This window comes from Notolepis coatsorum (assembly GCF_963971535.1).
Source record: "Notolepis coatsorum genome assembly, chromosome: 1".
Classification (NCBI taxonomy): domain Eukaryota; kingdom Metazoa; phylum Chordata; class Actinopteri; order Aulopiformes; family Paralepididae; genus Notolepis; species Notolepis coatsorum.
In genome coordinates this window covers 296,294,266-296,316,487 of record NC_140165.1, presented here as the reverse complement: position 1 = coordinate 296,316,487, position 22,222 = coordinate 296,294,266, and the positions used below count along the sequence as shown (strand labels likewise).

General features: G+C 44.1%; 1 protein-coding gene across 2 annotated transcripts in view; it reads right to left on the bottom strand.

The window, feature by feature from the left end:
- The window catches only part of postnb (periostin, osteoblast specific factor b), a 29,075-nt gene extending 6,853 nt beyond the window's left edge, over positions 1–22,222 (bottom strand). For both annotated transcript variants that reach the window (XM_084323421.1, XM_084323422.1), the window contains exons 1-17: positions 22,087–22,222; positions 21,455–21,553; positions 17,757–17,821; positions 15,078–15,235; positions 13,858–14,022; positions 13,516–13,662; positions 13,275–13,416; positions 11,939–12,151; positions 11,219–11,353; positions 10,051–10,199; positions 9,740–9,876; positions 8,878–9,008; positions 8,190–8,320; positions 3,381–3,483; positions 3,176–3,243; positions 1,341–1,386; positions 612–641 (exon numbers count right to left, since the gene is read on the bottom strand). In XM_084323421.1, the coding sequence (XP_084179547.1) occupies positions 612–641; positions 1,341–1,386; positions 3,176–3,243; positions 3,381–3,483; positions 8,190–8,320; positions 8,878–9,008; positions 9,740–9,876; positions 10,051–10,199; positions 11,219–11,353; positions 11,939–12,151; positions 13,275–13,416; positions 13,516–13,662; positions 13,858–14,022; positions 15,078–15,235; positions 17,757–17,821; positions 21,455–21,553; positions 22,087–22,205 (2,038 nt within the window). In that variant the 5' untranslated portion in view covers positions 22,206–22,222. The remainder of the gene's footprint in view (positions 1–611; positions 642–1,340; positions 1,387–3,175; positions 3,244–3,380; positions 3,484–8,189; positions 8,321–8,877; positions 9,009–9,739; positions 9,877–10,050; positions 10,200–11,218; positions 11,354–11,938; positions 12,152–13,274; positions 13,417–13,515; positions 13,663–13,857; positions 14,023–15,077; positions 15,236–17,756; positions 17,822–21,454; positions 21,554–22,086) is intronic.

Genomic DNA, 22,222 nt, shown 5'->3' with positions numbered 1-22,222 from the left:
AGAAAGAAAGTCAGTTTTTCCCCCCTACAAAGCTATAACACTGAAGAAGGAATACATAATTCCGAAACATGTTTTTTTGAACCTGAGAGTGCTGGTCTGGCTTCACTGCTTTTTTTATATAATTCCCCTACAAATTGAAATAGCAAAACATACCAGTAAAATGTAATGCTTTGGCATGACAGGATATGCCACGAGCCGGCACATCACTGCCCTGTAATATATAATAAACTTATATATTACTATAATTTATATTATAAATAATTAACCTTGCACCAGCTCTGAAATGATTTTATATATATATATTATATATATATATTCAAATAATTTGCTTTTCTAAGACTTCTTCTTACTAAACTTTTAAAATGTTTCCATTCTATTGTAGTAAACATTTTCTTCCTTTCAAAATGAAATGGATAATTGATTACGCTCAACTTTTTCGTTGAGTGTAATCACCAGCTCTGAAACTGTGTCATCAGTAATTGTTTCATCTCAGCCGCCAGGAGCCTAACTAGTCGAAATGTGCCAACGTTTCATCAACTCAACATAATCTGCCAAATGATATAACTAGGAATCACATTATAATGATATTCAATAATCATCATTTACTGTACCTTCCTGGATGACATGAGTGATGGTCCTCCCTATTAACAGGACACATAAAAGAGTTAATGTTATTTATGCTTAGTAGGTGATGTACAATACAACATAGTGCAGAAATATGTAGAAACATTGTATTACACTATATATATGTATTATAATATATTATATTAGGATATATTATATATACCAGTACATATAACATATAGAATATGTATAATATAATATACCTGTGATGTATACGATTGCATGTAACTGTCTTAACTGTTTCCACAAGAGGGCGCTATAGGTGGAGCTATTGACGCTGGCGCCAGGTAAGAGGGTATTTAAGGGAATGTTCCCTCCCTCTCTGTCTCTTCCCATCTACCTCTCACAGAGAGAAGGTCTCATGTACTAATGCTCAATGTGATAATAAACCACGCCGATTAAAGGCTGAAGTGAGAGGACCTTGTCGTCATGACCAAGTTATTGTCGCCCCATAAGTGACTCTGTCAACAGTGCCTGTGTGTAATATATATATAATTACACACACACACACACACACACACACACACACACACACACACACACACACACACACACACACACACACTGCATATATATATATGACTATGTATATATATTAAAATATTTGAATGAATACATTGAAAAAGAAAAAATATATATACTGTATGTTGTATCACTAATCACTATATATATATATATATATGTATCAAGTTAGATCATATTACGCTGCTACTTACTCAAGAATGTAAGGGGAATTTCCTGGTATCTGAATCCTGATATGAACTGTAAATTAAAAGTAATGACATATACTTTAGAGCTTATATTTGGTCTGAGTAGCACATTTGTAGAAAGAAATGGTACTGGACAAGGTTCAAAAGGCATTAATCTGAGAAAATGTAGGTTACAGTATATAATGACAAGAAAACACAGTGTCATACAAAGCAAGCCTATTCTTGCATACATTGAACTGGTTTTACACAATGTGCAATGCCTGTGAGCTGCCACTATGGGCATAGTGGCTAACCGTGATTGGGTGATGAACAAACTTGCGAGTTACATTGCCAGTCTATGAGGTGCTTCGCATCCAATATTCCAGTAAGCTATGGTTTGATTTTAGATTTAATTTGAGCTAAGCTAGTGATATTAACAAAGTTAAAAGCTAGTAATTTTTTTTTAGATGCGAAGCAACTCATAGACCGGCAATATCACTAACTCCAGTCAGAGATAATCAACTTTATTTATTTATTTATAGCCTGAGGAGGAGATGGATCACTGTGTGGAGAGACGTTTTGAGTGGAGAGATCCACAACACTAAAGATGGTGGCAACGACGAAACGACTTGCTACTAAATAAACATGTTCAGAGAAAATAATTAAATCTGATGTGATTTCATGTTGAGTACGATTATAATTTACTGCATCTTGAGGTGAACTGTGAGCTTTAAAGTTTTAAATGAATCATGATCTGTGTCAAAGGGCTGGGAATCGTGTGGTGTCCTGGTAACTAAGGTAAGGACTGAGATCCACAGGATGGTGAATGCGTAGAAGCTGGTCTAAGTGGGGGGAAATATGATAGAACACATCTATCATGACATTTCTATCATAAAATCGTCCCTTTTGACCAAATCTGTGTTGTCAGTACTTTACCAGTGACTTCAAAGGCCAATCCCAATCCCTTGGCCCTAACACTTGACCCTACCCCATCGTTTTGTGCATGGCTGCGTAGTGTAGGGTGTCCCAATTATAAGGATAAGGATATCTTTTATTAATCCCTCACGGGGAAATTATTATTCATTATTTTGTGGATCAAGAGGAAGTGGTCATCTAGCCAACTCAACTGAGTGTTTTCAGATGCTGAATCGAAACGGAGGGTTAGAAGGGAGAGTGTAAAGGACTTCCATTTCCCTTTGAGGAAATCTGTTTTTTTATTCCTTTTTTCTTTTTTTCTTTTTATCTCACACCATTCCAAAAAGGATTACAACTATTTCCACTACTCCCAATCAAGAACGTGTTCAGTGGTTCAGCAGCAGGGAGTGTGAGAAAGGCCTGGATCTTTGCAATAATTGTCAAGGTGGTAGAAGGAGGATATGGGGGTTGAGGCAGAGGGTGGGGTCGAGGTTCACGCCAACATACAGTACAGTATGCATGAGCCTGGGAGGAAGGGGAGACGGTGGTGCCGTCAATGGTGAGCGTGGGGGACTTTGAATCAGTCTGTGGGTCACTCGTACACTCATGGTTATCCACTCTTCCCCTAGTGGCGGCTCACATGCACAGTACTTCGAGTCCTGTTCAGAGAATCAGCCCTGATGCTTTGCATTTACAACACTGTGTGTGTCCTTTTTGAACAAACTCTCAATGCAGACTTGGGACTCGCTGCAAGGCTCAGCTTGTACAAAGACGATTTAATAACAGGATGATCTTGCCCAGTCTATCACGTACTGTATAATCCTGTAATTGCTATATTGGAAGACCAGGAGTATTAAAAAAGGAAATAGTGTTAAACCTTGCCCATTACCAATCTTGCATTTTTTTTTTTTTTTTTTTTTTTAAGAAATCATTCTTGGACACAATACCTTGATCTGGAAATAGGTGATGAGCTTCCTCAGCAGCCCCAGGAGATCCTGGCTTCCAACAGGAATGTCTAGTGTGAAGCACAGGGCAGGGCGTTAACCAAACCTTTTTACTACCACCCTGGCAAAGAAAGCAACTCCCCCAGAGTGCATCACTCAACAGTTTTACAAAGCGAATGGAACATAAACTCTCTAACTGAAAATGTACCTCCGGGATACAGAAGATTGTTGACGAAGTGAAGGACTCCATTTGTTGCCATGATATCAGATTCGGGGACTTGGACCGAATTCACTTGGACACTGCTGTTCGTCTGAGGGAGATATAATTATACTAAATTATAATTATAATTAAAAAAAATAAACGGTTAGAGACATACACGACATAACACAAGACATCCACAGAATTAATTATTACTTGATCAAACCTGCATCAGTAGGTCGAGAGTCGAGACAAGCCCCACAGTAAATGTCAATTATATACCCAAGACACTGGGATTCCAAATGCAGTCAGTGATCTGAGTTAGATTTACAGTCTCCATTAACCTTAGCCTCTGTCTAATGGGATTCTTATCATGATAAGATCATGGGAGGATCTCGCTGCTCCTTGCTCCTATGAGGGAAAACAGCAGGCAGTGGGAAAGCTAAGGTCATCAGAGGTTCAAGTGAAATACGCCTAAATAATCTTGGGAACGTTTTTTACGTTGATTATCTGTATATCAGAGGCTGCAGTTCAGGAGCTGAGTTGAACTCAAGTTGATGGCCCAAAGTCTAAAATGGTCCAGGGGCCAAATAAGTAAATAAATAAATACTGTTTGTACACCATTAACTCAATGGAGGCCAAACCCGAGATAAGTCGGGTTAACTCGCCATGCGTTGGGCGCCAGACCAGAGATTTCTCTGGGTTTTGGTCGTTTATTTCTTTATTCGAAGCGCGTCAAATATCCCGATCCATATGTTGTGGTGGGTTATGCCGTGGACCAAATGGACATTGGATGTACCAGATGGCGATCAAACAATTGGAATATTATTCACCACGGTATAACACGGGAACGTATGGATGGAAACATTTATAATTTTTCACATATTGAACGATAGATAGGTGATGTCAAATGGGACATAGTATTGTATCCATAGCTATAATATAGAATATAGTTATAGCTCTACAAACAAGGTGACGCACTCCTATCTTTTAAAGTGTGGCCTTGCTATGACGAGCCCCGTCTAATAGCTGGCGCTGAATGAGTTAAGTTCCTTCTTCCCAAATATATACTCAAAAAGATATACACAAAAAAAATGTCCAATGTATCTCTCACGGGGTTAATCGTACACACACAAATCAAATCTCTCAAACTCTCTTTTGGAAGCTCCTGGAATGGCGGACTACTGTTTGAGCCTGAAGGGGAGCACCCATGGTAATAGAAAATTACCCCCTGACCTCTGTGGTTTCCAGTTGCACCTTTGCACGGGATACATTTTTACTGAGGTGTCCTGAGGTTGAACTCGACATGCCCATAGTGTTGACTGTCGGTGTGCATGATCACACTTCATTATTTCAAATGGCCCTTATTTAGAACTCGAGCAAATCCATTGCCTGATGCAAAAATGGAATCATGCAGAGCACTTAAAATATTATTTCAATGATGAATCAAATCTATGATAATCCAGCAGGGGAAAACATTTACAGTAGTATATACACCTACTTTGGATGGAAATGTATTTTCCAAGAATGTACACTGTACTGATTGTACTATTACCAAAAACAAATTACGACCCCAAATTACTGAGATGCCAATTTGCACAGGACTAATATTATCAGATGACCCCTGTGTTCGCCGAAATACGGTACTGTAGGTCATTTGTGGCGGAATTTTGTGACGGCTTAAGATCACGGACAACCTCCACAATTATTACAGAGGTTCCTAGAGGTCCCCAGGTAATACTAGTTCCGTGCGAATAGAGCTAATGTTACGACCTTCATCCGCCCCTCTGAGTGCATCCCAAGATGCTGTTATTGTTGGGTATTCTCTGAACCATTTAAGATGTAATGCTTTGGAGGATACCCTCCGTTTCCAAGTGGGAGTTTCTTCTAGCGAATGCAGCAACATTACCGCTTGTCTTGATAGAGAAGCCATATGGTAACCCTGAATATTTAAATTCCTCTTTAAAGGGATATTTCACTTTAGTAGAACTTGTCAAAAACCAGCAGTCTTACCTCTACCTAAAGTAATCTACAAGTAAACTAGCAACCACTGACGTCCCTGTCATCTGCCGTCAACACCGCCATTCCTCCCAGGTGCCAGGCTCCTCATTCACTTCCATTCATTTTGGGGTCGTAGTCTAAATATTGTACTTCTGAAGTCTTTTTTTCTTAAGAACTGAGTCAACGGTAGGCTATGTGTTTGTTTTGGCATTTGATGTGTCTACAGATTTATTACCTTTGAAAAATAAAAGCAGATTCGGTCAATTTGTTGTGCTGTGCTTGCACAGAATATTTGGGGATTGGTTACCATGGATATACCTAAGAAATACACCATTACCACTCCCCGGGTGGAAATTCCTAGACCTCACAAGACGACAGTTGAAATGTCTGGATGTAGGAAAGATTCTAAACATTCTGTGAAAGGTTGACAGTTGGTCAAACTCACCTCGATTGAGAAATAGTTCCAATACTAATAATGTATATTAGCTAAAAAAAAACAAGTAGCCTACTTGTGACTCACAAAAATATATTACACAGAATAATATTTCTTTATTGCTTTTTTTGTAATTCACAAGTATTGTATTTAGACTTGGTCCTCAAAATGAATGGAAGTGAAGGAATGATAAATTGTTAACCTTTAAAAATAAAAAGCTGGCAGGACAATACTGAGTCATCATCGACCTCATGACTACCTCCAAGACCACTACCTGCTCCCTTGACCCCCTACCCACTACTCTCACCAAAGCCTGCCTCCCTGCTCTCATCCCCCACCTCACCGCCCTTTTCAACCAGTCACTATCCCTAGGCCACGTCCCCTCCCCCTACAAACTCGCCGCTGTCACCCCTGTCCTCAAAAAACCCACTCTCGACCCATCCACCCTCTCCAACTACCGCCCCATATCCAATCTTCCTTTTTTCTCAAAAACACTGGAACGTATTGCTGCCTCCCAACTCCACTCCCATCTCCAGTCCAACACCCTATATGAACCCCTTCAGTCTGGCTTCCGTCCCGCTCACAGCACCGAAACTGCACTGGTAAAGGTCATCAACGATCTCCTCATCTCCGCTGACTCCGGTGCCCTCAACATCCTGATCCTACTCGATCTCAGTGCAGCCTTTGACACAGTGTGTCACTCCATCCTCCTCCAAAGGCTGCACCAACTGGGTGTTGAGGGCACAGCACTTGACTGGTTCTCCTCCTACCTCACTGACAGACACCAATTCATCTCCCTCTCCGGCCACACCTCCCCCCCCTCCCCAGTCACACAGGGGGTCCCCCAAGGCTCAGTCCTTGGCCCCCTGCTCTTCATCTGCTACATTCTCCCCCTTGGTCACATCATCCGCAAATACCACCTCAACTTCCACTGTTACGCTGACGACACCCAAATATACATCAGTACACAATCCCCCCACAGCCCACCCCTCAGTCACATTGAATCATGCATCACCGAACTCCAAACTTGGATGACCCACAACTTCCTCAAACTGAACAGTGACAAGACTGAACTCCTCATCATCGGCACCAAAACCACCCTCACCAGATCCGGACCCATCACACTCACCATCAACGACTCCACCATCACCCCCTCCCCCCTAGTCCGCAACCTTGGTGTCCTCCTTGACCCCACCCTCTCATTTGACCCCCACGTCTGCTCCATCGTCAAAACATCCTACTTTCACCTCCGCAACATCGCAAAAATCCGTCACTGCCTCTCCCCCCCCGCTGCTGAATCCCTCATTCACGCCTTCATCTCCTCCCGCCTGGACTACTGCAACTCCCTCCTCACTGGTATCACCTCCCGCTCCCTCCATAAACTGCAAATGGTCCAAAATTCAGCCGCCCGCCTCCTCACTAACACCCGGTCCCGCGAACACATCACTCCTGTCCTCCACTCCCTCCACTGGCTCCCGATCAAACACCGCATTAACTTTAAAACACTACTCCTCACCTTCAAAGCCCTCCACAGCCTGGCCCCCCCCTACCTGACTGATCTCCTTCTCCCCTACCGCCCAACCCGTTCCCTCCGGTCCTCCTCCACTGCCTCCCTCACTGTCCCGACATCCAAGCTTAAAAACTTCGGAGATCGGGCCTTCTCTCGCACTGCACCCCGACTCTGGAACTCCCTCCCCCAGTCCATCAGAGACTCCCCTACACTCTCCACCTTCAAAGCTCGCCTCAAAACCCACCTGTTCTCCCTTGCCTTCAACCCCCCCCACCCCTAAACCCCCCCCTCCCCTCCAACCTGATCGATATGTCTCTAGTCTTTTTTTTTTTGTGCCATCAGGCTGTCTCCCCTGTTCCCCCCATGGTCTCATGTTCCTCTGTTTTTGTTTCTTTGTTGTTTTGTTTTGTTTCTTTGCTTTCGCCTCTTTGTTTGTACCCCTGCTCCCGACTACTGTCAGCGACTTCGGGTTACTGAGAAGCGCTATATAAATTAAATGAATTATTATTATTATTATTACCTCAGACAAAGAACCTATAAGTCAGTTTCAGGTTTTCAGAGGATTTTTTGTTTTTAAATCTTCTTCTTTATCTTTATTATCTAAAGATGGTAATTAGGTTCACTCATAATTAAATACAAGGTTGAATAGATTCTTGTGATATGTACAGTATCATATTCACGCTCCAAGTGATTTAGATTAACTTCAATACATGGGCTGTCCAAAAAAACTCAAAACAGACTTATATGGTTCTTTGGCACAAGGGTTTGGGCAACATATTTCCTTCATAAATTGAGTGTTCATCTTACATAATCAGGTTGACTCTTGCTCTGACAGCAGCGAACATTTCAGTGCATCTTCCCAGCAAGTACTCACGAACAACACTCTGAGGTTACTGCCCTGGAGGGACTTGAGAAGGTTGGTCACCCCGGTCTCCAAGCCTCCACCGATGAAGATACCGTTACTGAAGTGATACAGCAGGATGGTTCTCAGGGCATTTATGTCACCTGTGATGCAGCACAAAGCAACAATCATTACTGTATGTTAACTTGTGGTTCATTATCTTGTCAGGCCTACTCAAACTTTAAAGGGATGGTTCTTATTTTCGGAACCCTAGCCCTATTTGTGACTCACCAATGATGTTTGCTGATCCAATACAAAGTCGATAATGTACAAGCTGACAGAAGGCAACTGAAATATACTTTGTGTGCACATGTGGAGTAGATGTCAGTAGTCTTCAGTCCGATTGTAGCAAATAGGGCTGAGGTTCTAAACAATTTGAACTATCCCTTTAACATAGAAAGTTAGATAGATAGATAGATAGATAGATAGATAGATAGATAGATAGATAGATAGATAGATAGATAGATAGATAGATAGATAGATAGATAGATAGATAGATAGATATTTGTGCCATACAGTAATTGTAAAATAAATAATATAATAAATAAAAGCTTCCTCGCGTACCATATTACCCAAGTGTTACCCAAATGCATTTGTTTTGATCTCCAAGCGACGTGATAAACATGCATTATTGCCTGAAGGGGATTGTGCGTAAACTGACCCCTCAGCAGGTCCAGTTCACTGGCGCTCACACTAGCGAATGCCGCATCACTGGGGGCGAACAGCGTGAAGTCTCCTTCCTGTTTCAGCAGGTCGGTCAAGCCAGCAGTTTCCATCAGGGACAAGAAGATCCTGGAGACAAGGAAAAACAAAGTGGTTATACTTGGCTGTCGCTGAAACCGCAGAGTGAAGGGATAATGTGGGAACAGCTATTTCCCCTGCCAGTCACTCTACTCTTTGTGTCATACGGTAATTACCACACAGAAATATATAGACTGCACTTCCGCGTTACATTGAGCTCATGGAGGAGAGAGCGGCGGGAGAAAATGTATGAATGTGGATGAGAGCCTTGATATTAAGTGGTTGTAGCTATGGCTGTGGGGGTGCTGGAGACATGATCCAATAGACTTTTATATGCCCGAGTCTCCTGAACACGGAGCGACAAATCCCAAGTTGATCGGCACTTTCTTGGCCGAGCTATAGTCGCCTTTTCGCACCTACTCGCAAACTACGCATGCGCAGATTGATGAACCTAGACCCCGTGCGCAATCTGTGCATGCGTAGTTCGGGAGTAAGTGCGGAAAACTATAGCTCGGCCAAGAAAGTGCAGATCGACTTGGGATTGGTCGCTCCGTGTTCAGGAGACTCAGGCATATCAAAGTCTATTTGATCATGTCTCCAGCACCCCCACAACCATAGCTACATCCACTTAATGCCAAGGCTCTCATCCACATTCATACATTTTCTCCCCCCACTCTCTCTCCCATAATTTAAGAATACCGGAAGTGTTGCAGTGGTTTATGTTCTTTTCCATCTTCCAATACGCCAATCCACTTTCACCCGGTATTTCCCCTAATACGTACTTGAAGCCTCCGTTCTCTGTCAGGATCTGGTACATGCTGTTCTCAGCGGGTTTCAACAGGGTCCGCATGAGGTGGAGGGCTCCGTTGCTCCCCTCCTTGCTGCCTCTCACCAGACAGGAATTCTCGATGCACACGGCCTGGAGAAGCAATCAACGGGTCATGGAGGAGGCATTGGAAATTACTGTTAACGTCCACCGCACCTGTTGATTGATGGACCTCGGAAAGGGTCAGCACGCATAACGCGTGTTACTGCCACTGAGCGTGGCCATGTTTTCAGGCACGGCATCAGAAAGGGAGGAAGAAGAGCTTACTGTGCGATAGATGAAGACTCTCAGGAACTTCCCCCCAATGGTCTCCAGGAGTTGGCCGCTGTACAACTGGCCCAGGACGACCTTCGACTTCAGTATGTGACTCTCCAGGATGATCTTGAGCAGCCTCTGGTCCATAGACATGACTTCGTCTGTAGAGAGAGAAAGACGGCAGAGAGGCTCATTCATCTAACATGCTGTCTAACTACTATTATGTGTTCATCCATTACATCTCACTAGCAGATACTCGGATACTCATTTTAAGAATTAGTGTTTAAAAAAAAAATTATATTGAAAGTATAAATGATTACCATTGGCTGGTAATACTTGTGGCAGTCAACAGGGGTCATTCGTCAAATCTGTATTAGGGCCATTGTTTTTAATAGAACATCAGGCTACAACATCTAAATACTGTATATATAAAAGGAAAAGCCTCTCTTTTTGAGGGATTAAAATGCCTTGCATACTGATGTGGTTCCATGCCATACTGAGGCTGTTCTAATCTTGACAGATGATCTTTGAAACTGCTGTACAGCTCAGCGTACCGCTCTGTTTGGACACAGTGCAAATCATGTTTACAGGAGAACAATTTACAGGAACAATTTATAAGGTACCTCTCACGCTGAGCAATTGCTGCCTGGAGCACTCCTCATACCGCTTTAAAACCCTATGCCTCCAACGATGAATCTATTCTGCTTCAATTAATCGCATGTGTATAGTAATACTGGATCAAGGAACAAGACATTTTCAACTCTCCATCTTGTGAGGTCTAGGGATTTTCCCCTGGGGAGGGGTAATGGTGTATTCTTAGGTTTTGCATGGCATAGACCTTCAGCAATGCTCTGTTCCATCCTGAAGCTCCATATATGTTCAGATATACTACTCTCTCCTGTGAGTCAGAGTGACGGCGAAAGAAAAATATCCCACATTTTCCAGTCCCAGACCAGACCGAGTATGAACCAGGGTGAATATTTACGCACCTGCTGAGACGGAGAGAGAGAGGGAGAGAGGGAGAGAGAGAGAGAGAGAGAGAGAGAGAGAGAGAGAGAGAGAGAGAGAGAGAGAGAGAGAGAGAGAGAGAGAGAGAGAGAGAGAGAGAGAGAGAGAGAGAGAGAGAGAGAGAGAGAGAGAGAGAGAGAGATGGTCAGGGTGTGAGGGGTATTTAACTCACCCGTGAAGGCACCGTTGAGGGGAGCCAGCAGAGTGTATTCCTCCTCTGCTCTCATGGCTGCAGACAGGCCCAACTCAGACACCATATCGCTGAAGGTGGACTGAGAGCTGCCAACAAGCTCCATCACCTGCTTAGCTTAAGAGGTCACAGATGAAAGCCCAATTATTATTATTATTATTATTATTATTATTATTATTATTATTATTATTATTATTATTATTATTATTATTATTATTATTATTATTATTATTATTATTATTATTATTATTATTATTATTATTATTATTATTATAAACATTTAGTTACAGACACCTATTGTTGGGGATTGTCGTTTGGTCTTTGTTTAAACTTGAAAGCTTTTAAACTTTTAAGCTAGAAAGGATTATGTTTTAGAAAATCAACAACAGGACAAAAGGTCATGCTGCTACACGGTGGGATTATTGGTGTACAGTAGATGTGCTAATGGAACTCGGCCTGCAGGCTCATACCGCCAACGCACCTGTGTCAATAATCACCGCGGCCTGATATTCGCCTCTGTGTGTTATTCTTTTTTAATATACCCTACATGTCACCCAAGGCTGAGAAATGACAAAAACAATCATAACCGCAGAATATGGACGGGAAACATTTTCACGGAATGCGTTTGATTTCCCCCCAATCCTATCAAGACCGGTCCTATCAAGTCTGTGAGAGGAGGCGCCGCGAGGTGTGTTTTCCAACCTGAGTCGGGCATGAGCACTTGGTCGATGAGGTGGATGACTCCGTTGGTGGTCACGATGTCCTTCTTCAGCACCATCTTGATGCCGTTGACGGTCAGGCTGTCGCCGTCGCAGCCGATCTCGATGTTGTTACCCTCCATGGTCTCGTAGGAGGTGCCCGACATGATGGCCTCCGAGCACTGGACTGAGTTCAGGAGGTGGTAGTTGACGAGGGCTGCAGGAAAAAGAAGAAGGCGGCATTTGACACAAACACTCTCCTTTGTCTGGTTTAGGCCTTCATGCTACGGCGCCACGTTGGAATATACTGTGTATACTGTGGAACCAAACGGCGGTCAGCTGCTATGGACCACATATGGAAGAATTCGCTTTACAACAGTTTAAGCAACAGTGTGATGAGGGCAGTTGGCTGCGACGACTGGGGTGTGGGGGTGGTGGTGGGCTGTCATGGGTATTTACTCCATTTTCTGTGTTCCAGTGCAGCTGAGGAGGATGTGAGACACAAGGGCACCTGGCGATCCTTTGGATCCCTTGGGTCCTCAAGAGAGAGAGACTCACGCTTTCTGCACCGCTCTGCTGTGTTTTGCCACTAGTGTGAAGTGGTCTGATCTGACAGTTTAGTGAAGGCTTTGGGCTAATAAAAAAGGTTAGAGATGTACAGCTGCCAATTTGTCCTGCTCACTGAAGAAAGCAGCTGTTTCCTGCTTCTCGCTATTTGGCGCCATTTCAAATGATGTTGAGATGCCTGAATACATTCTTCTTATCTCTTTTTATTTTTTATTTAATTAAATTTTCCCTGAGGGCACCAACACCTGATTTGCTTATCATGATAATCGCTGCGAAGCTGAAAGCAAATAATTACAGTGATCTACCCAAATCAACGGGGTAGACGTGTTCAAATGTCAAAAGCTTATAAATCAGACTGCCTCGTCTGACTTTCCACTCACTGTTTGGTGTAAGATCTGAAAGCAGAGTCTCGTTTTTATGACACGCTCACTCATATAGCTTTGGTTTGCCAACAGTCTGAGAATTCCAAATCCATACTGTGGCTGTAGGAACATTTGTGGTCTCATCTGTTTTGAATAGGAAAAAGTTTAACATGAAAACGAAAGAAATCGCTTTAGAGGTGATTCACCAGTCAAGCAAACATTCAGACGGAGGACGAAGAGTTTCTCTTCCTGTACCTTCATGTCATTGAGCACGAATATGGCCCTAGTTTCACCTGTTATTAATATAACGTCACTATGCTGTTTGAAACTGTTGTGTGCTGGCTTGATCGCGTATTAGTAATGGGCATTCCAGAGGGGATGGTAGATCCCAGAGGCTAGGCCATGGTTTACCTTTCAGGACGTCTTTGTCGCCCATGAGTCTATCCATTACGTCCTGGCCCAGCTTCTCAAAAGCGTCGTTGGTGGGGGCGAACAGAGTGTATTGTCCTGGCTCGCCCAGCTTGTCTATTATGCCAGCGGCAGTGGCCATGTTCTAGAGGGAGAGGTCATATACAATCATTTGATCAGTGAACATCAGAATAGAATAGAATAGAATAGAATAGAATGGAATAGAATATGGTGACCATCAGACCATCAGAGTTGAAAGGTCATCGTCGATCTCAACCACGTCCTGGATAGTGCTTCCCACGGCGCTGATGACACGGTCGATGACGTGCACCACGCCATTGGTGGCCACCTGGTTACCGTGGATGATCCTGGCACAGTTCACAGTCACCACCTGCAACAAGCAATAATGATAATTACAATAATAGCTTAGGGCTCTGTAAACCCTGGGTCCTGCGTGAGAAAAGGGTTGACCTCAACAGGTCAATCATTTACACAATACTATACTGTACAGTATCACATATATATATGTATATATTGTATCACATATACAGTAGTAATACTAATTATGTAGTATAGTACTACTCACCCCGTTGGAGTAATGGTTGATCAGGAGGCCCAGTTCCTGGTACATGGAGGTGACAGTCATGCCGTTCTTCAGATCTTTAGTCAGGAGGCGTTTGTCAGACATGTGATAGTGCAGGGCATTGTACAGCTCGATGTTCACATTGCTGACCAAAGCATTCCTCACGTCCTGTAAAGTAGAGAGGAGAAAGGGATGTAAAGAGTACAGTAGAAAGTACAACTTCTGCCATTTTTTTTGTTTGTTTGTTTGTTTGTTTGTTTGTTTGTTTGTTTGTTTGTTTGTTTGTTTGTTTCTTTCTTTCTTTCTTTTTAGCAATGTGTCACAAATGCGCTCACTCACTCACTTTGAGACGCTCTGCCCCTAGTGGCGGCTCACAGGTACCACACACTGTTAAAGCAATTGTAATTCCAGGAAATGTGCTTCTTTTGTTGCTCGTCCCCTTTTATGTCAGATAGTGCAAAGTTTAGTTTTATGTCATCTTGACTATTGCTCTGCGATGTGGTCATCTGCTGCCAGTGGGGACCTCAGGAAGCTCCAGGTGGTCCAGAACAGGGCAGCACGGTTGGTACTGGGCTGCTCACTAAGGTCTAATGTGAGCCGTAATGCATGCCCGCCTCTCTTGGCTTAATAGATTGTCTTTTAATATACTTGTGCTGTTCAAGTTGGTCATGAGCAGTAAAACTCCTGTTTTTATACATAAACAGATTGTTTTTAGTAATACTGTGCATGAGCATTACGACTAGAGGGTCCAGTAGTGGGCAGCTTGAATTGCCGGGTCCAAAAACCGACGCTTTAAGGAGATCTTTTATTTTTAGAGCATTAACTCTTTGGAATAACCTGCCTCAAAACCTCTGCTGCATTTACAGTAGATTCACTTTTTAAAAAATCTTAAATTGTATTTAACACTGTCGAGAATTACATGCAAGCACAGAAACAGAAAACAAAAAAACAAAACAAAATACTTTACAGTGTAAAGTATTTTTATTTTCTGTTTCTGTGCTTGCATGTAATTTTAGCCATCTTAATTGTTAGTTTCATTATGCATTGTGTGTTGAGTACTGACTTTTAATAATTTTGTTTTGCAATAATAATCTTTTTTGTATGTTTTTTCTTGTGTGGACCCCAGGAAGACTAGCTGGTTGCTATGGCACCAGCTAATTGGGATCCGTAATCAAATCAAATCAAATCAAATCAAATCAAATCCTTGTTTGTCCTTGACTTACCTCATCGAGAAGGTCCCAGGCGTCGTTGCTTGGGGCGAAGAAGGTGTGCGATCCGGATCCCTCGATCTCGGGCCTCAGCTTAGAGATATCAGCGTAATTCTGGGTTGCGCTCGCCTTCACCAGACCCAAGGTGCCATAGACGTTGTCAATGGGGGCCACTGAGGAAGACATACGCCGCACCGTCAACGTCATCGCATTGTAAGCGTCGTGTAACTCACTGCAAACAGAGACACTTAAAAACCTCTTCCAGGAGGGAATGTATATGTCTCTGCGTTTTGTGTTTATCTCTTGTTACAGGTGTATTGGTTGAAGGTCAGCAGGGCTGTGAGCAGGCATGATGGAGGACGGGGGGCTTGAGTGAAAAAGAAAAGAAAAGGCCTCCCACTGCGGAGTCTTTTTAAGGGGGAGGAGAGGGGCGTCTTCCTTTTGTTCCAACGGGATACATCAATTTGATTTGTAGCCCGCCATATCTCAAGTGAAGAAGACCGTAAAACGAAAACACATTAAAAGAAATACATCAATAAATACTTTCTATGAGGGAGCTTTGTATATAGCAGAGCCTCTGACCCCCTCTGGAACTCTTTATCAGGGTGTCAAGTCCCCTCTGGGGCTCTTTATCAGGGTGTCAAGTCCCCTCTGGGGCTCTTTATCAGGGTGTCAAGTCCCCTCTGGGGCTCTTTATCAGGGTGTCAAGTCCCCTCTGGAGCTCTTTATCGGGGTGTCAAGTCCCCTCTGTGGCTCTTTATCAGGGTGTCAAGTCCCCTCTGGGGCTCTTTATCAGGGTGTCAAGTCCCCTCTGGAGCTCTTTATCAGGGTGTCAAGTCCCCTCTGGGGCTCTTTATCAGGGTGTCAAGTCCCCTCTGGGGCTCTTTATCAGGATGTCAAGTCCCCTCTGGAGCTCTTTATCAGGATGTCAAGTCCCCTCTGGGGCTCTTTATCAGGGTGTCAAGTCCCCTCTGGGGCTCTTTATCAGGATGTCAAGTCCCCTCTGGAGCTCTTTATCACGATGTCAAGTCCCCTCTGGGGCTCTTTATCACGATGTCAAGTCCCCTCTGGGGCTCTTTATCACGATGTCAAGTCCCCTCTGGGGCTCTTTATCAGGGTGTCAAGTCCCCTCTGGGGCTCTTTATCAGGGTGTTAAGTCCCCTCTGGAGCTCTTTATCAGGGTGTCAAGTCCCCTCTGGGGCTCTTTATCAGGGTGTCAAGTCCCCTCTGGAGCTCTTTATCACGATGTCAAGTCCCCTCTGGGGCTCTTTATCAGGATGTCAAGTCCCCTCTGGAGCTCTTTATCAGGGTGTCAAGTCCCCTCTGGGGCTCTTTATCAGGATGTCAAGTCCCCTCTGGAGCTCTTTATCACGATGTCAAGTCCCCTCTGGGGCTCTTTATCAGGATGTCAAGTCCCCTCTGGGGCTCTTTATCAGGGTGTCAAGTCCCCTCTGGGGCTCTTTATCAGGATGTCAAGTCCCCTCTGGAGCTCTTTATCAGGATGTCAAGTCCCCTCTGGGGCTCTTTATCAGGGTGTCAAGTCCCCTCTGGAGCTCTTTATCACGATGTCAAGTCCCCTCTGGGGCTCTTTATCAGGATGTCAAGTCCCCTCTGTGGCTCTTTATCAGGGTGTCAAGTCCCCTCTGGGGCTCTTTATCAGGGTGTCAAGTCCCCTCTGGGGCTCTTTATCAGGGTGTCAAGTCCCCTCTGGGGCTCTTTATCAGGGTGTCAAGTCCCCTCTGGGGCTCTTTATCAGGGTGTCAAGTCCCCTCTGGGGCTCTTTATCAGGGTGTCAAGTCCCCTCTGGAGCTCTTTATCAGGGTGTCAAGTCCCCTCTGGGGCTCTTTATCAGGGTGTCAAGTCCCCTCTGGGGCTCTTTATCAGGGCGTCAAGTCCCCTCTGGAGCTCTTTATCAGGGCGTCAAGTCCCCTCTGGAGCTCTTTATCAGGGTGTCAAGTCCCCTCTGGGGCTCTTTATCAGGGCGTCAAGTCCCCTCTGGAGCTCTTTATCAGGGCGTCAAGTCCCCTCTGGAGCTCTTTATCAGGGTGTCAAGTCCCCTCTGGGGCTCTTTATCAGGGCGTCAAGTCCCCTCTGGGGCTCTTTATCAGGGCGTCAAGTCCCCTCTGGGGCTCTTTATCAGGGTGTCAAGTCCCCTCTGGGGCTCTTTATCAGGGTGTCAAGTCCCCTCTGGGGCTCTTTATCAGGGTGTCAAGTCCCCTCTGGGGCTCTTTATCAGGATGTCAAGTCCCCTCTGGGGCTCTTTATCAGGGTGTCAAGTCCCCTCTGGAGCTCTTTATCAGGGTGTCAAGTCCCCTCTGGGGCTCTTTATCAGGATGTCAAGTCCCCTCTGGGGCTCTTTATCAGGATGTCAAGTCCCCTCTGGGGCTCTTTATCAGGATGTCAAGTCCCCTCTGGAACTCTTTATCACGATGTCAAGTCCCCTCTGGGGCTCTTTATCAGGGTGTCAAGTCCCCTCTGGGGCTCTTTATCAGGGTGTCAAGTCCCCTCTGGGGCTCTTTATCAGGATGTCAAGTCCCCTCTGGGGCTCTTTATCTGTTCAAATGCCTCGAGAGTCGGTTGGATTTCCGACTCATATTCGTGTCAAAGCTGTCCCGCGCTTTGAAGATCATAGCTTTGTCTAACCTCCGTACACAGATCACACACATCCCGATGCACGTGCACGCGCTAACGTACCTGCCGGGCATCCACGCATGCCATCCAGCTTCATGTACCCTGGGCAGCACTCGTAAAGCACAGTCCTGCGGGAGAGCAACAAAGCACAAATCAGGACCAAAAGGAAGTGAGTACCACATCCTCTGAAAGCCGAAGGATTAATTGAAAGCATCTTTCAACACTAACGTGTGTGAGACGTGTTTTTTTCTCTCTCCCTGGCTACCATCTGTTGAGTTGAATCATCATTTAATGCTGAACGGACCGCTTCGTGGTCCCGTGCATTCTGCGTTTCCATATGTTGCTCGTTACTTATTTCATTACCCAAATGGGCCAATGTGGTCCGGGGGGCTCGGGCCAAAACCCCAGTGGAAAGGGGTGCCTCTGGGATTAAGCTGCCATTACAGTAGGGGATTTATGCAGCCCGCGGAACGGCGTCTTTGAAGCTGAACAATTAGTTTGGCCCCTGGTCTGCGTTTGGTTAACCTCAGGGACAGTATTTTCTGGCCTTCGACAAATAACGGCCATGTAATGGAAGTGTTCATCGTTCGGAAACTCCTGGTCCGGGACGTGGAGCCTTTCAACTCTGCCGCCGCAGAGGTGCTGAGACCGCCACGCGTCACGTTGGCAAAACAAAAACAAACAACGTCCTACCATTTTAGAAAGACCAAACAAGTCAAACAAATCGGACCAGGGTTCCTCCATATATGAGTTTTTAAGGGAGAGTATTAGGATGTACAGTATGATTGTGTAAATGGTAAATGGTGCATTTATCCAAAGCGCTTTACAATGCTGTTCCTCACGTTCACCCATTCACTCACACTCACAGTGGGAGTGTGATTCCCGTAGGATTGGATGTAAAAGAGAGGTGTTTTTGTTCCTGGACAGTGCAGGAGGCCTGTATCTATTCTGCTCTTTGACAGGACTGGACACAGAAGCCATAAATCAGTGAGAACGTGTGAGGGGAAAACTTGGCAGCAGCTGCTGGATTTGAGAAAGGAAAAAAGACACAAGGTCAACAGGTTTTAACTTGTCGGAACTATAGCGCCGTGCAGGACTCTCAGAGAAGCACAGAGGTCCTCACATTTGTAGAAAGTCCAGCTGAGCTCCTAAGATTTACAGTTCCGTCCTGCCAATTATCAGATATGCAACAATAGAAACGTAGCCTCCCACGGAGCCATTAAAGGTAAACAATACCACATGAGTACAAAATTGGCATACAAGCTGGGGAGGAGTTAATTATAGGAAAGACCTTCCAGCACATTGTTTTTTTATAGACAGAAACCTCCCATCAAAGAACACTTAAACTATCTTCTCATTCTTCAGCTCAACACATCGTTAAGAGTAGGCACAAAGTTAGTATTATTTTCTCTGCATTACACATATCGCATTTCATAGACATTTTGGAATTTACACTTGTAAAACAAGCAGCGACTCCCTTGCCCTGTTTCGTTTTGAGTGTAGGTCTGAGTAGCTAACTCATCAATTCAAGAATGTCATTTAACTGTTATTGTTTCACATCCAAATGGCACAGTGACTAAGGAATATCGGTGGATAATGAGGGTGAACCACAAACATTTAGTTAAATAGTCTAATGTGGTCGTAAAACAGAAGCTGACATAGGCCAAACATCCATTTTCTCCCCATGCATCGGGCCCTGTCTATATAACACCTAAGTTGGGGAGAAGATGGAGTTTTCAAGAGGACTGTTCTGAGGATTGATGACTCAGCAGATCCTCTTCACCAGCGGTTCCCATCAAATCTGTGCACCAGAAACTACTTCCATGTGTGTGTGTGTGTGTGTGTGTGTGTGTGTGTGTGTGTGTGTGTGTGTGTGTGTGTGTGTGTGTGTGTGTGTGTGTGTGTGTGTGTGTGTGTGTGTGGGTGTGGGGGGGGGGGGGGGGTAATTAGATAACAGATAGGAAAAACCTATCTTGGTTCGGGGGATTATGGCATAGACAAAATATAATTTGACACAATTTCAACTAATGGCTGTGGTTTGGAAAGGATGACACATTGAAGGCTGTAAACGGGCCTAAGCTACATATGTCATAACAGAACATACCGTGTAGGTTTTGAGGTAAGTTGATGCGAAAGTAGCTAGAGAAATAATTACATGCATATTACGTGCCAGTGTCTTACATTACTGATGGTGAATGAATCTGTGCCGTGCTACATAATGACTAAACAGGGTATGGCCTAGGTAGCAAGGCCTATAGGTAGAAAGGTCAGGTTTCTTGCCGGGACTTGAGAATAAAGTGGGGAAAAAAGAAAAAGAGAGACAAAGCTGTAATGAGCTGCTCAAAGATGTCATCCTCATCTCGTGTCTCAGAAGTACCAGACTGAGCAGATGGAAACAGATCGAGGCTTGCCATCTGAGCGGAGGTTCCCGGGTCATGGCCGGCTGCCACTCCACCCAGTTTGGCTTTGAAGGTCAGTAAAAATGGAGTTGGGGGGACTGGGCCGAGATCACACAAAAAAGAAAAGAACGAAAAAAAACTGAGGCCCAGTCAGCAAAACCATCTCGAGACGACACTCCCACGCAGAGGAAAACCTGACTCCTTCTGACCAGATGGAGCGGGAGACTTGTGATTGACGTCGGCGTGGTTATAAAACCACAGTATTTCACAGAGGACCCCTATAACTTTGTCAAACGCATCAAGGCTACATATAGTTGCATGTGGGGAATGGATAAAATAATCATGCTTATTGCAGTAAAAGATACCTGGTCCGAATGGATAACTCTATCATTATGAATATATGCAGCAGTGTAAGATGGGAAAAAGGACCTGATGCACATGAAAACATTTTACATGTGTGTATACTCTTGTATCGCTTGGCCTGGGTCACATTATGACGAATTCCAATTGTGCACACGTCAAAGCTATAACGAACATGAAAGTTCTGTTGAAATACAATAATTGATGTTCTTTGGCGCGTTGCCAGCACTATCAGTTGCCAAGTACAGTGAGATGTCAGGAGTTTTACCCCGTGAATTACTACCTCCGCCTCCAGGAGCGCTGGGCGTGACTCGAGCACGCAGCCCACGGGTAGCGTACAAGCTCCGTGTGTGTGCGATTAGAAAGCACTGACATGGCTTGACTTCATGTTTATGGAAGTGGTTCTGAAACAATGAGCGGTAAAGGTTGCAGACAGTGAGTATATCTGAGGCTGCGAGTAGCGTGTGGGGAGACCTTCTCTTTTTTTCCATTCATGAATATAGTGTAGGCTACAATTTGCAGCCACAGCATATCCTGGAAATCAGCGGTTCACCGCTGTGGTGTCCAGGAGCGACCAAGCATCTAAACTCATAATAACCGCGTAATCACAGTATTACATTGCACAGAACATTCTGCTTCGATTCAAAGGGGCTACGGCCAGACATGTGATTTTCATCATAAACTATAGCCTCAAACAGATAATAACCAATTTCTGTCTCTATGGAAGCAATTAATATAAAAGGGATTCATCATATATATATAAATATATATATATATATGTTTTAGATTAGTTTTTAGCAACTAAAAATAAAAATGTTACCTCAAATGTATTTATTTCAAGAAAAAACTGCCCCCACTGCTTTGTGCCACTAAATGTTTCCTTGGGCCGTAGGGAGCTTTTGGCTTTGACCTCTGACCCTGGGATTTGAGCGTCCCGTTCGTCTCTGAACCCCGGGAAACAACTGGACCTGCAGGGGCTATTAAACAACACTTCACACTTACGCTTTCTTTCCACAGATGGCCCCTTGGTACCAGTTACGACAAGTGCTGAAGTATTTCTTCTTGGTCCCCATGACTTGCTGGAGAGCGCAGACATTGGGCCTGATGAGCACCGAGAGGGTGAAAAGGATATGAAACATGTTTTTACAAGTAAAACATTTCAGCATGTATTCCTGGGCCCCCCTCCCCACAAAAAACCTGTTGTTATCATTAAGAAAGAAAAGTCACCTATTCTGTTTTAACATGGAAATATTTGTGCAGAAATATTCTAAATGATGATTTGCAATGAATCAAAAAGAAATCTAATGTGAATGAAGTCAAAAGTTTTTCTTTGTTAATTATTTCACAACTATAGCCCTGTTACGTCACAAAGCACAGTCTTTACATGGCTATAATGGCACGTCTCATGACACAACAATTCCGATTCATAAAAATCGAATTAGGTATATTTTTTTTGTCCAGCAGATGAAACCTTTGATCTCAATTAATTACCCCAATTATTTAAATATTAATTTCACATGCCTCTCATGCTCCACGCTCAGTAGTTATCAATAGGTCCATCAGATTATAGCAAATGTCAACCAAGACAAATAAAAAAAAATGTTAAAGAAAAAGATAATGACAATAACACTCACCCTTCTTTTCTCGCCCTGATGCGACTGTGGGACACTATTTTGTCGTAAGCTGAGGAGTCAGCCTGGTCGAAGGCAGACAGCACAAAGAGCGCAAAGGCAGCAGCAAAGAGGAGCTTCATCCTTCCCTTCTAACACT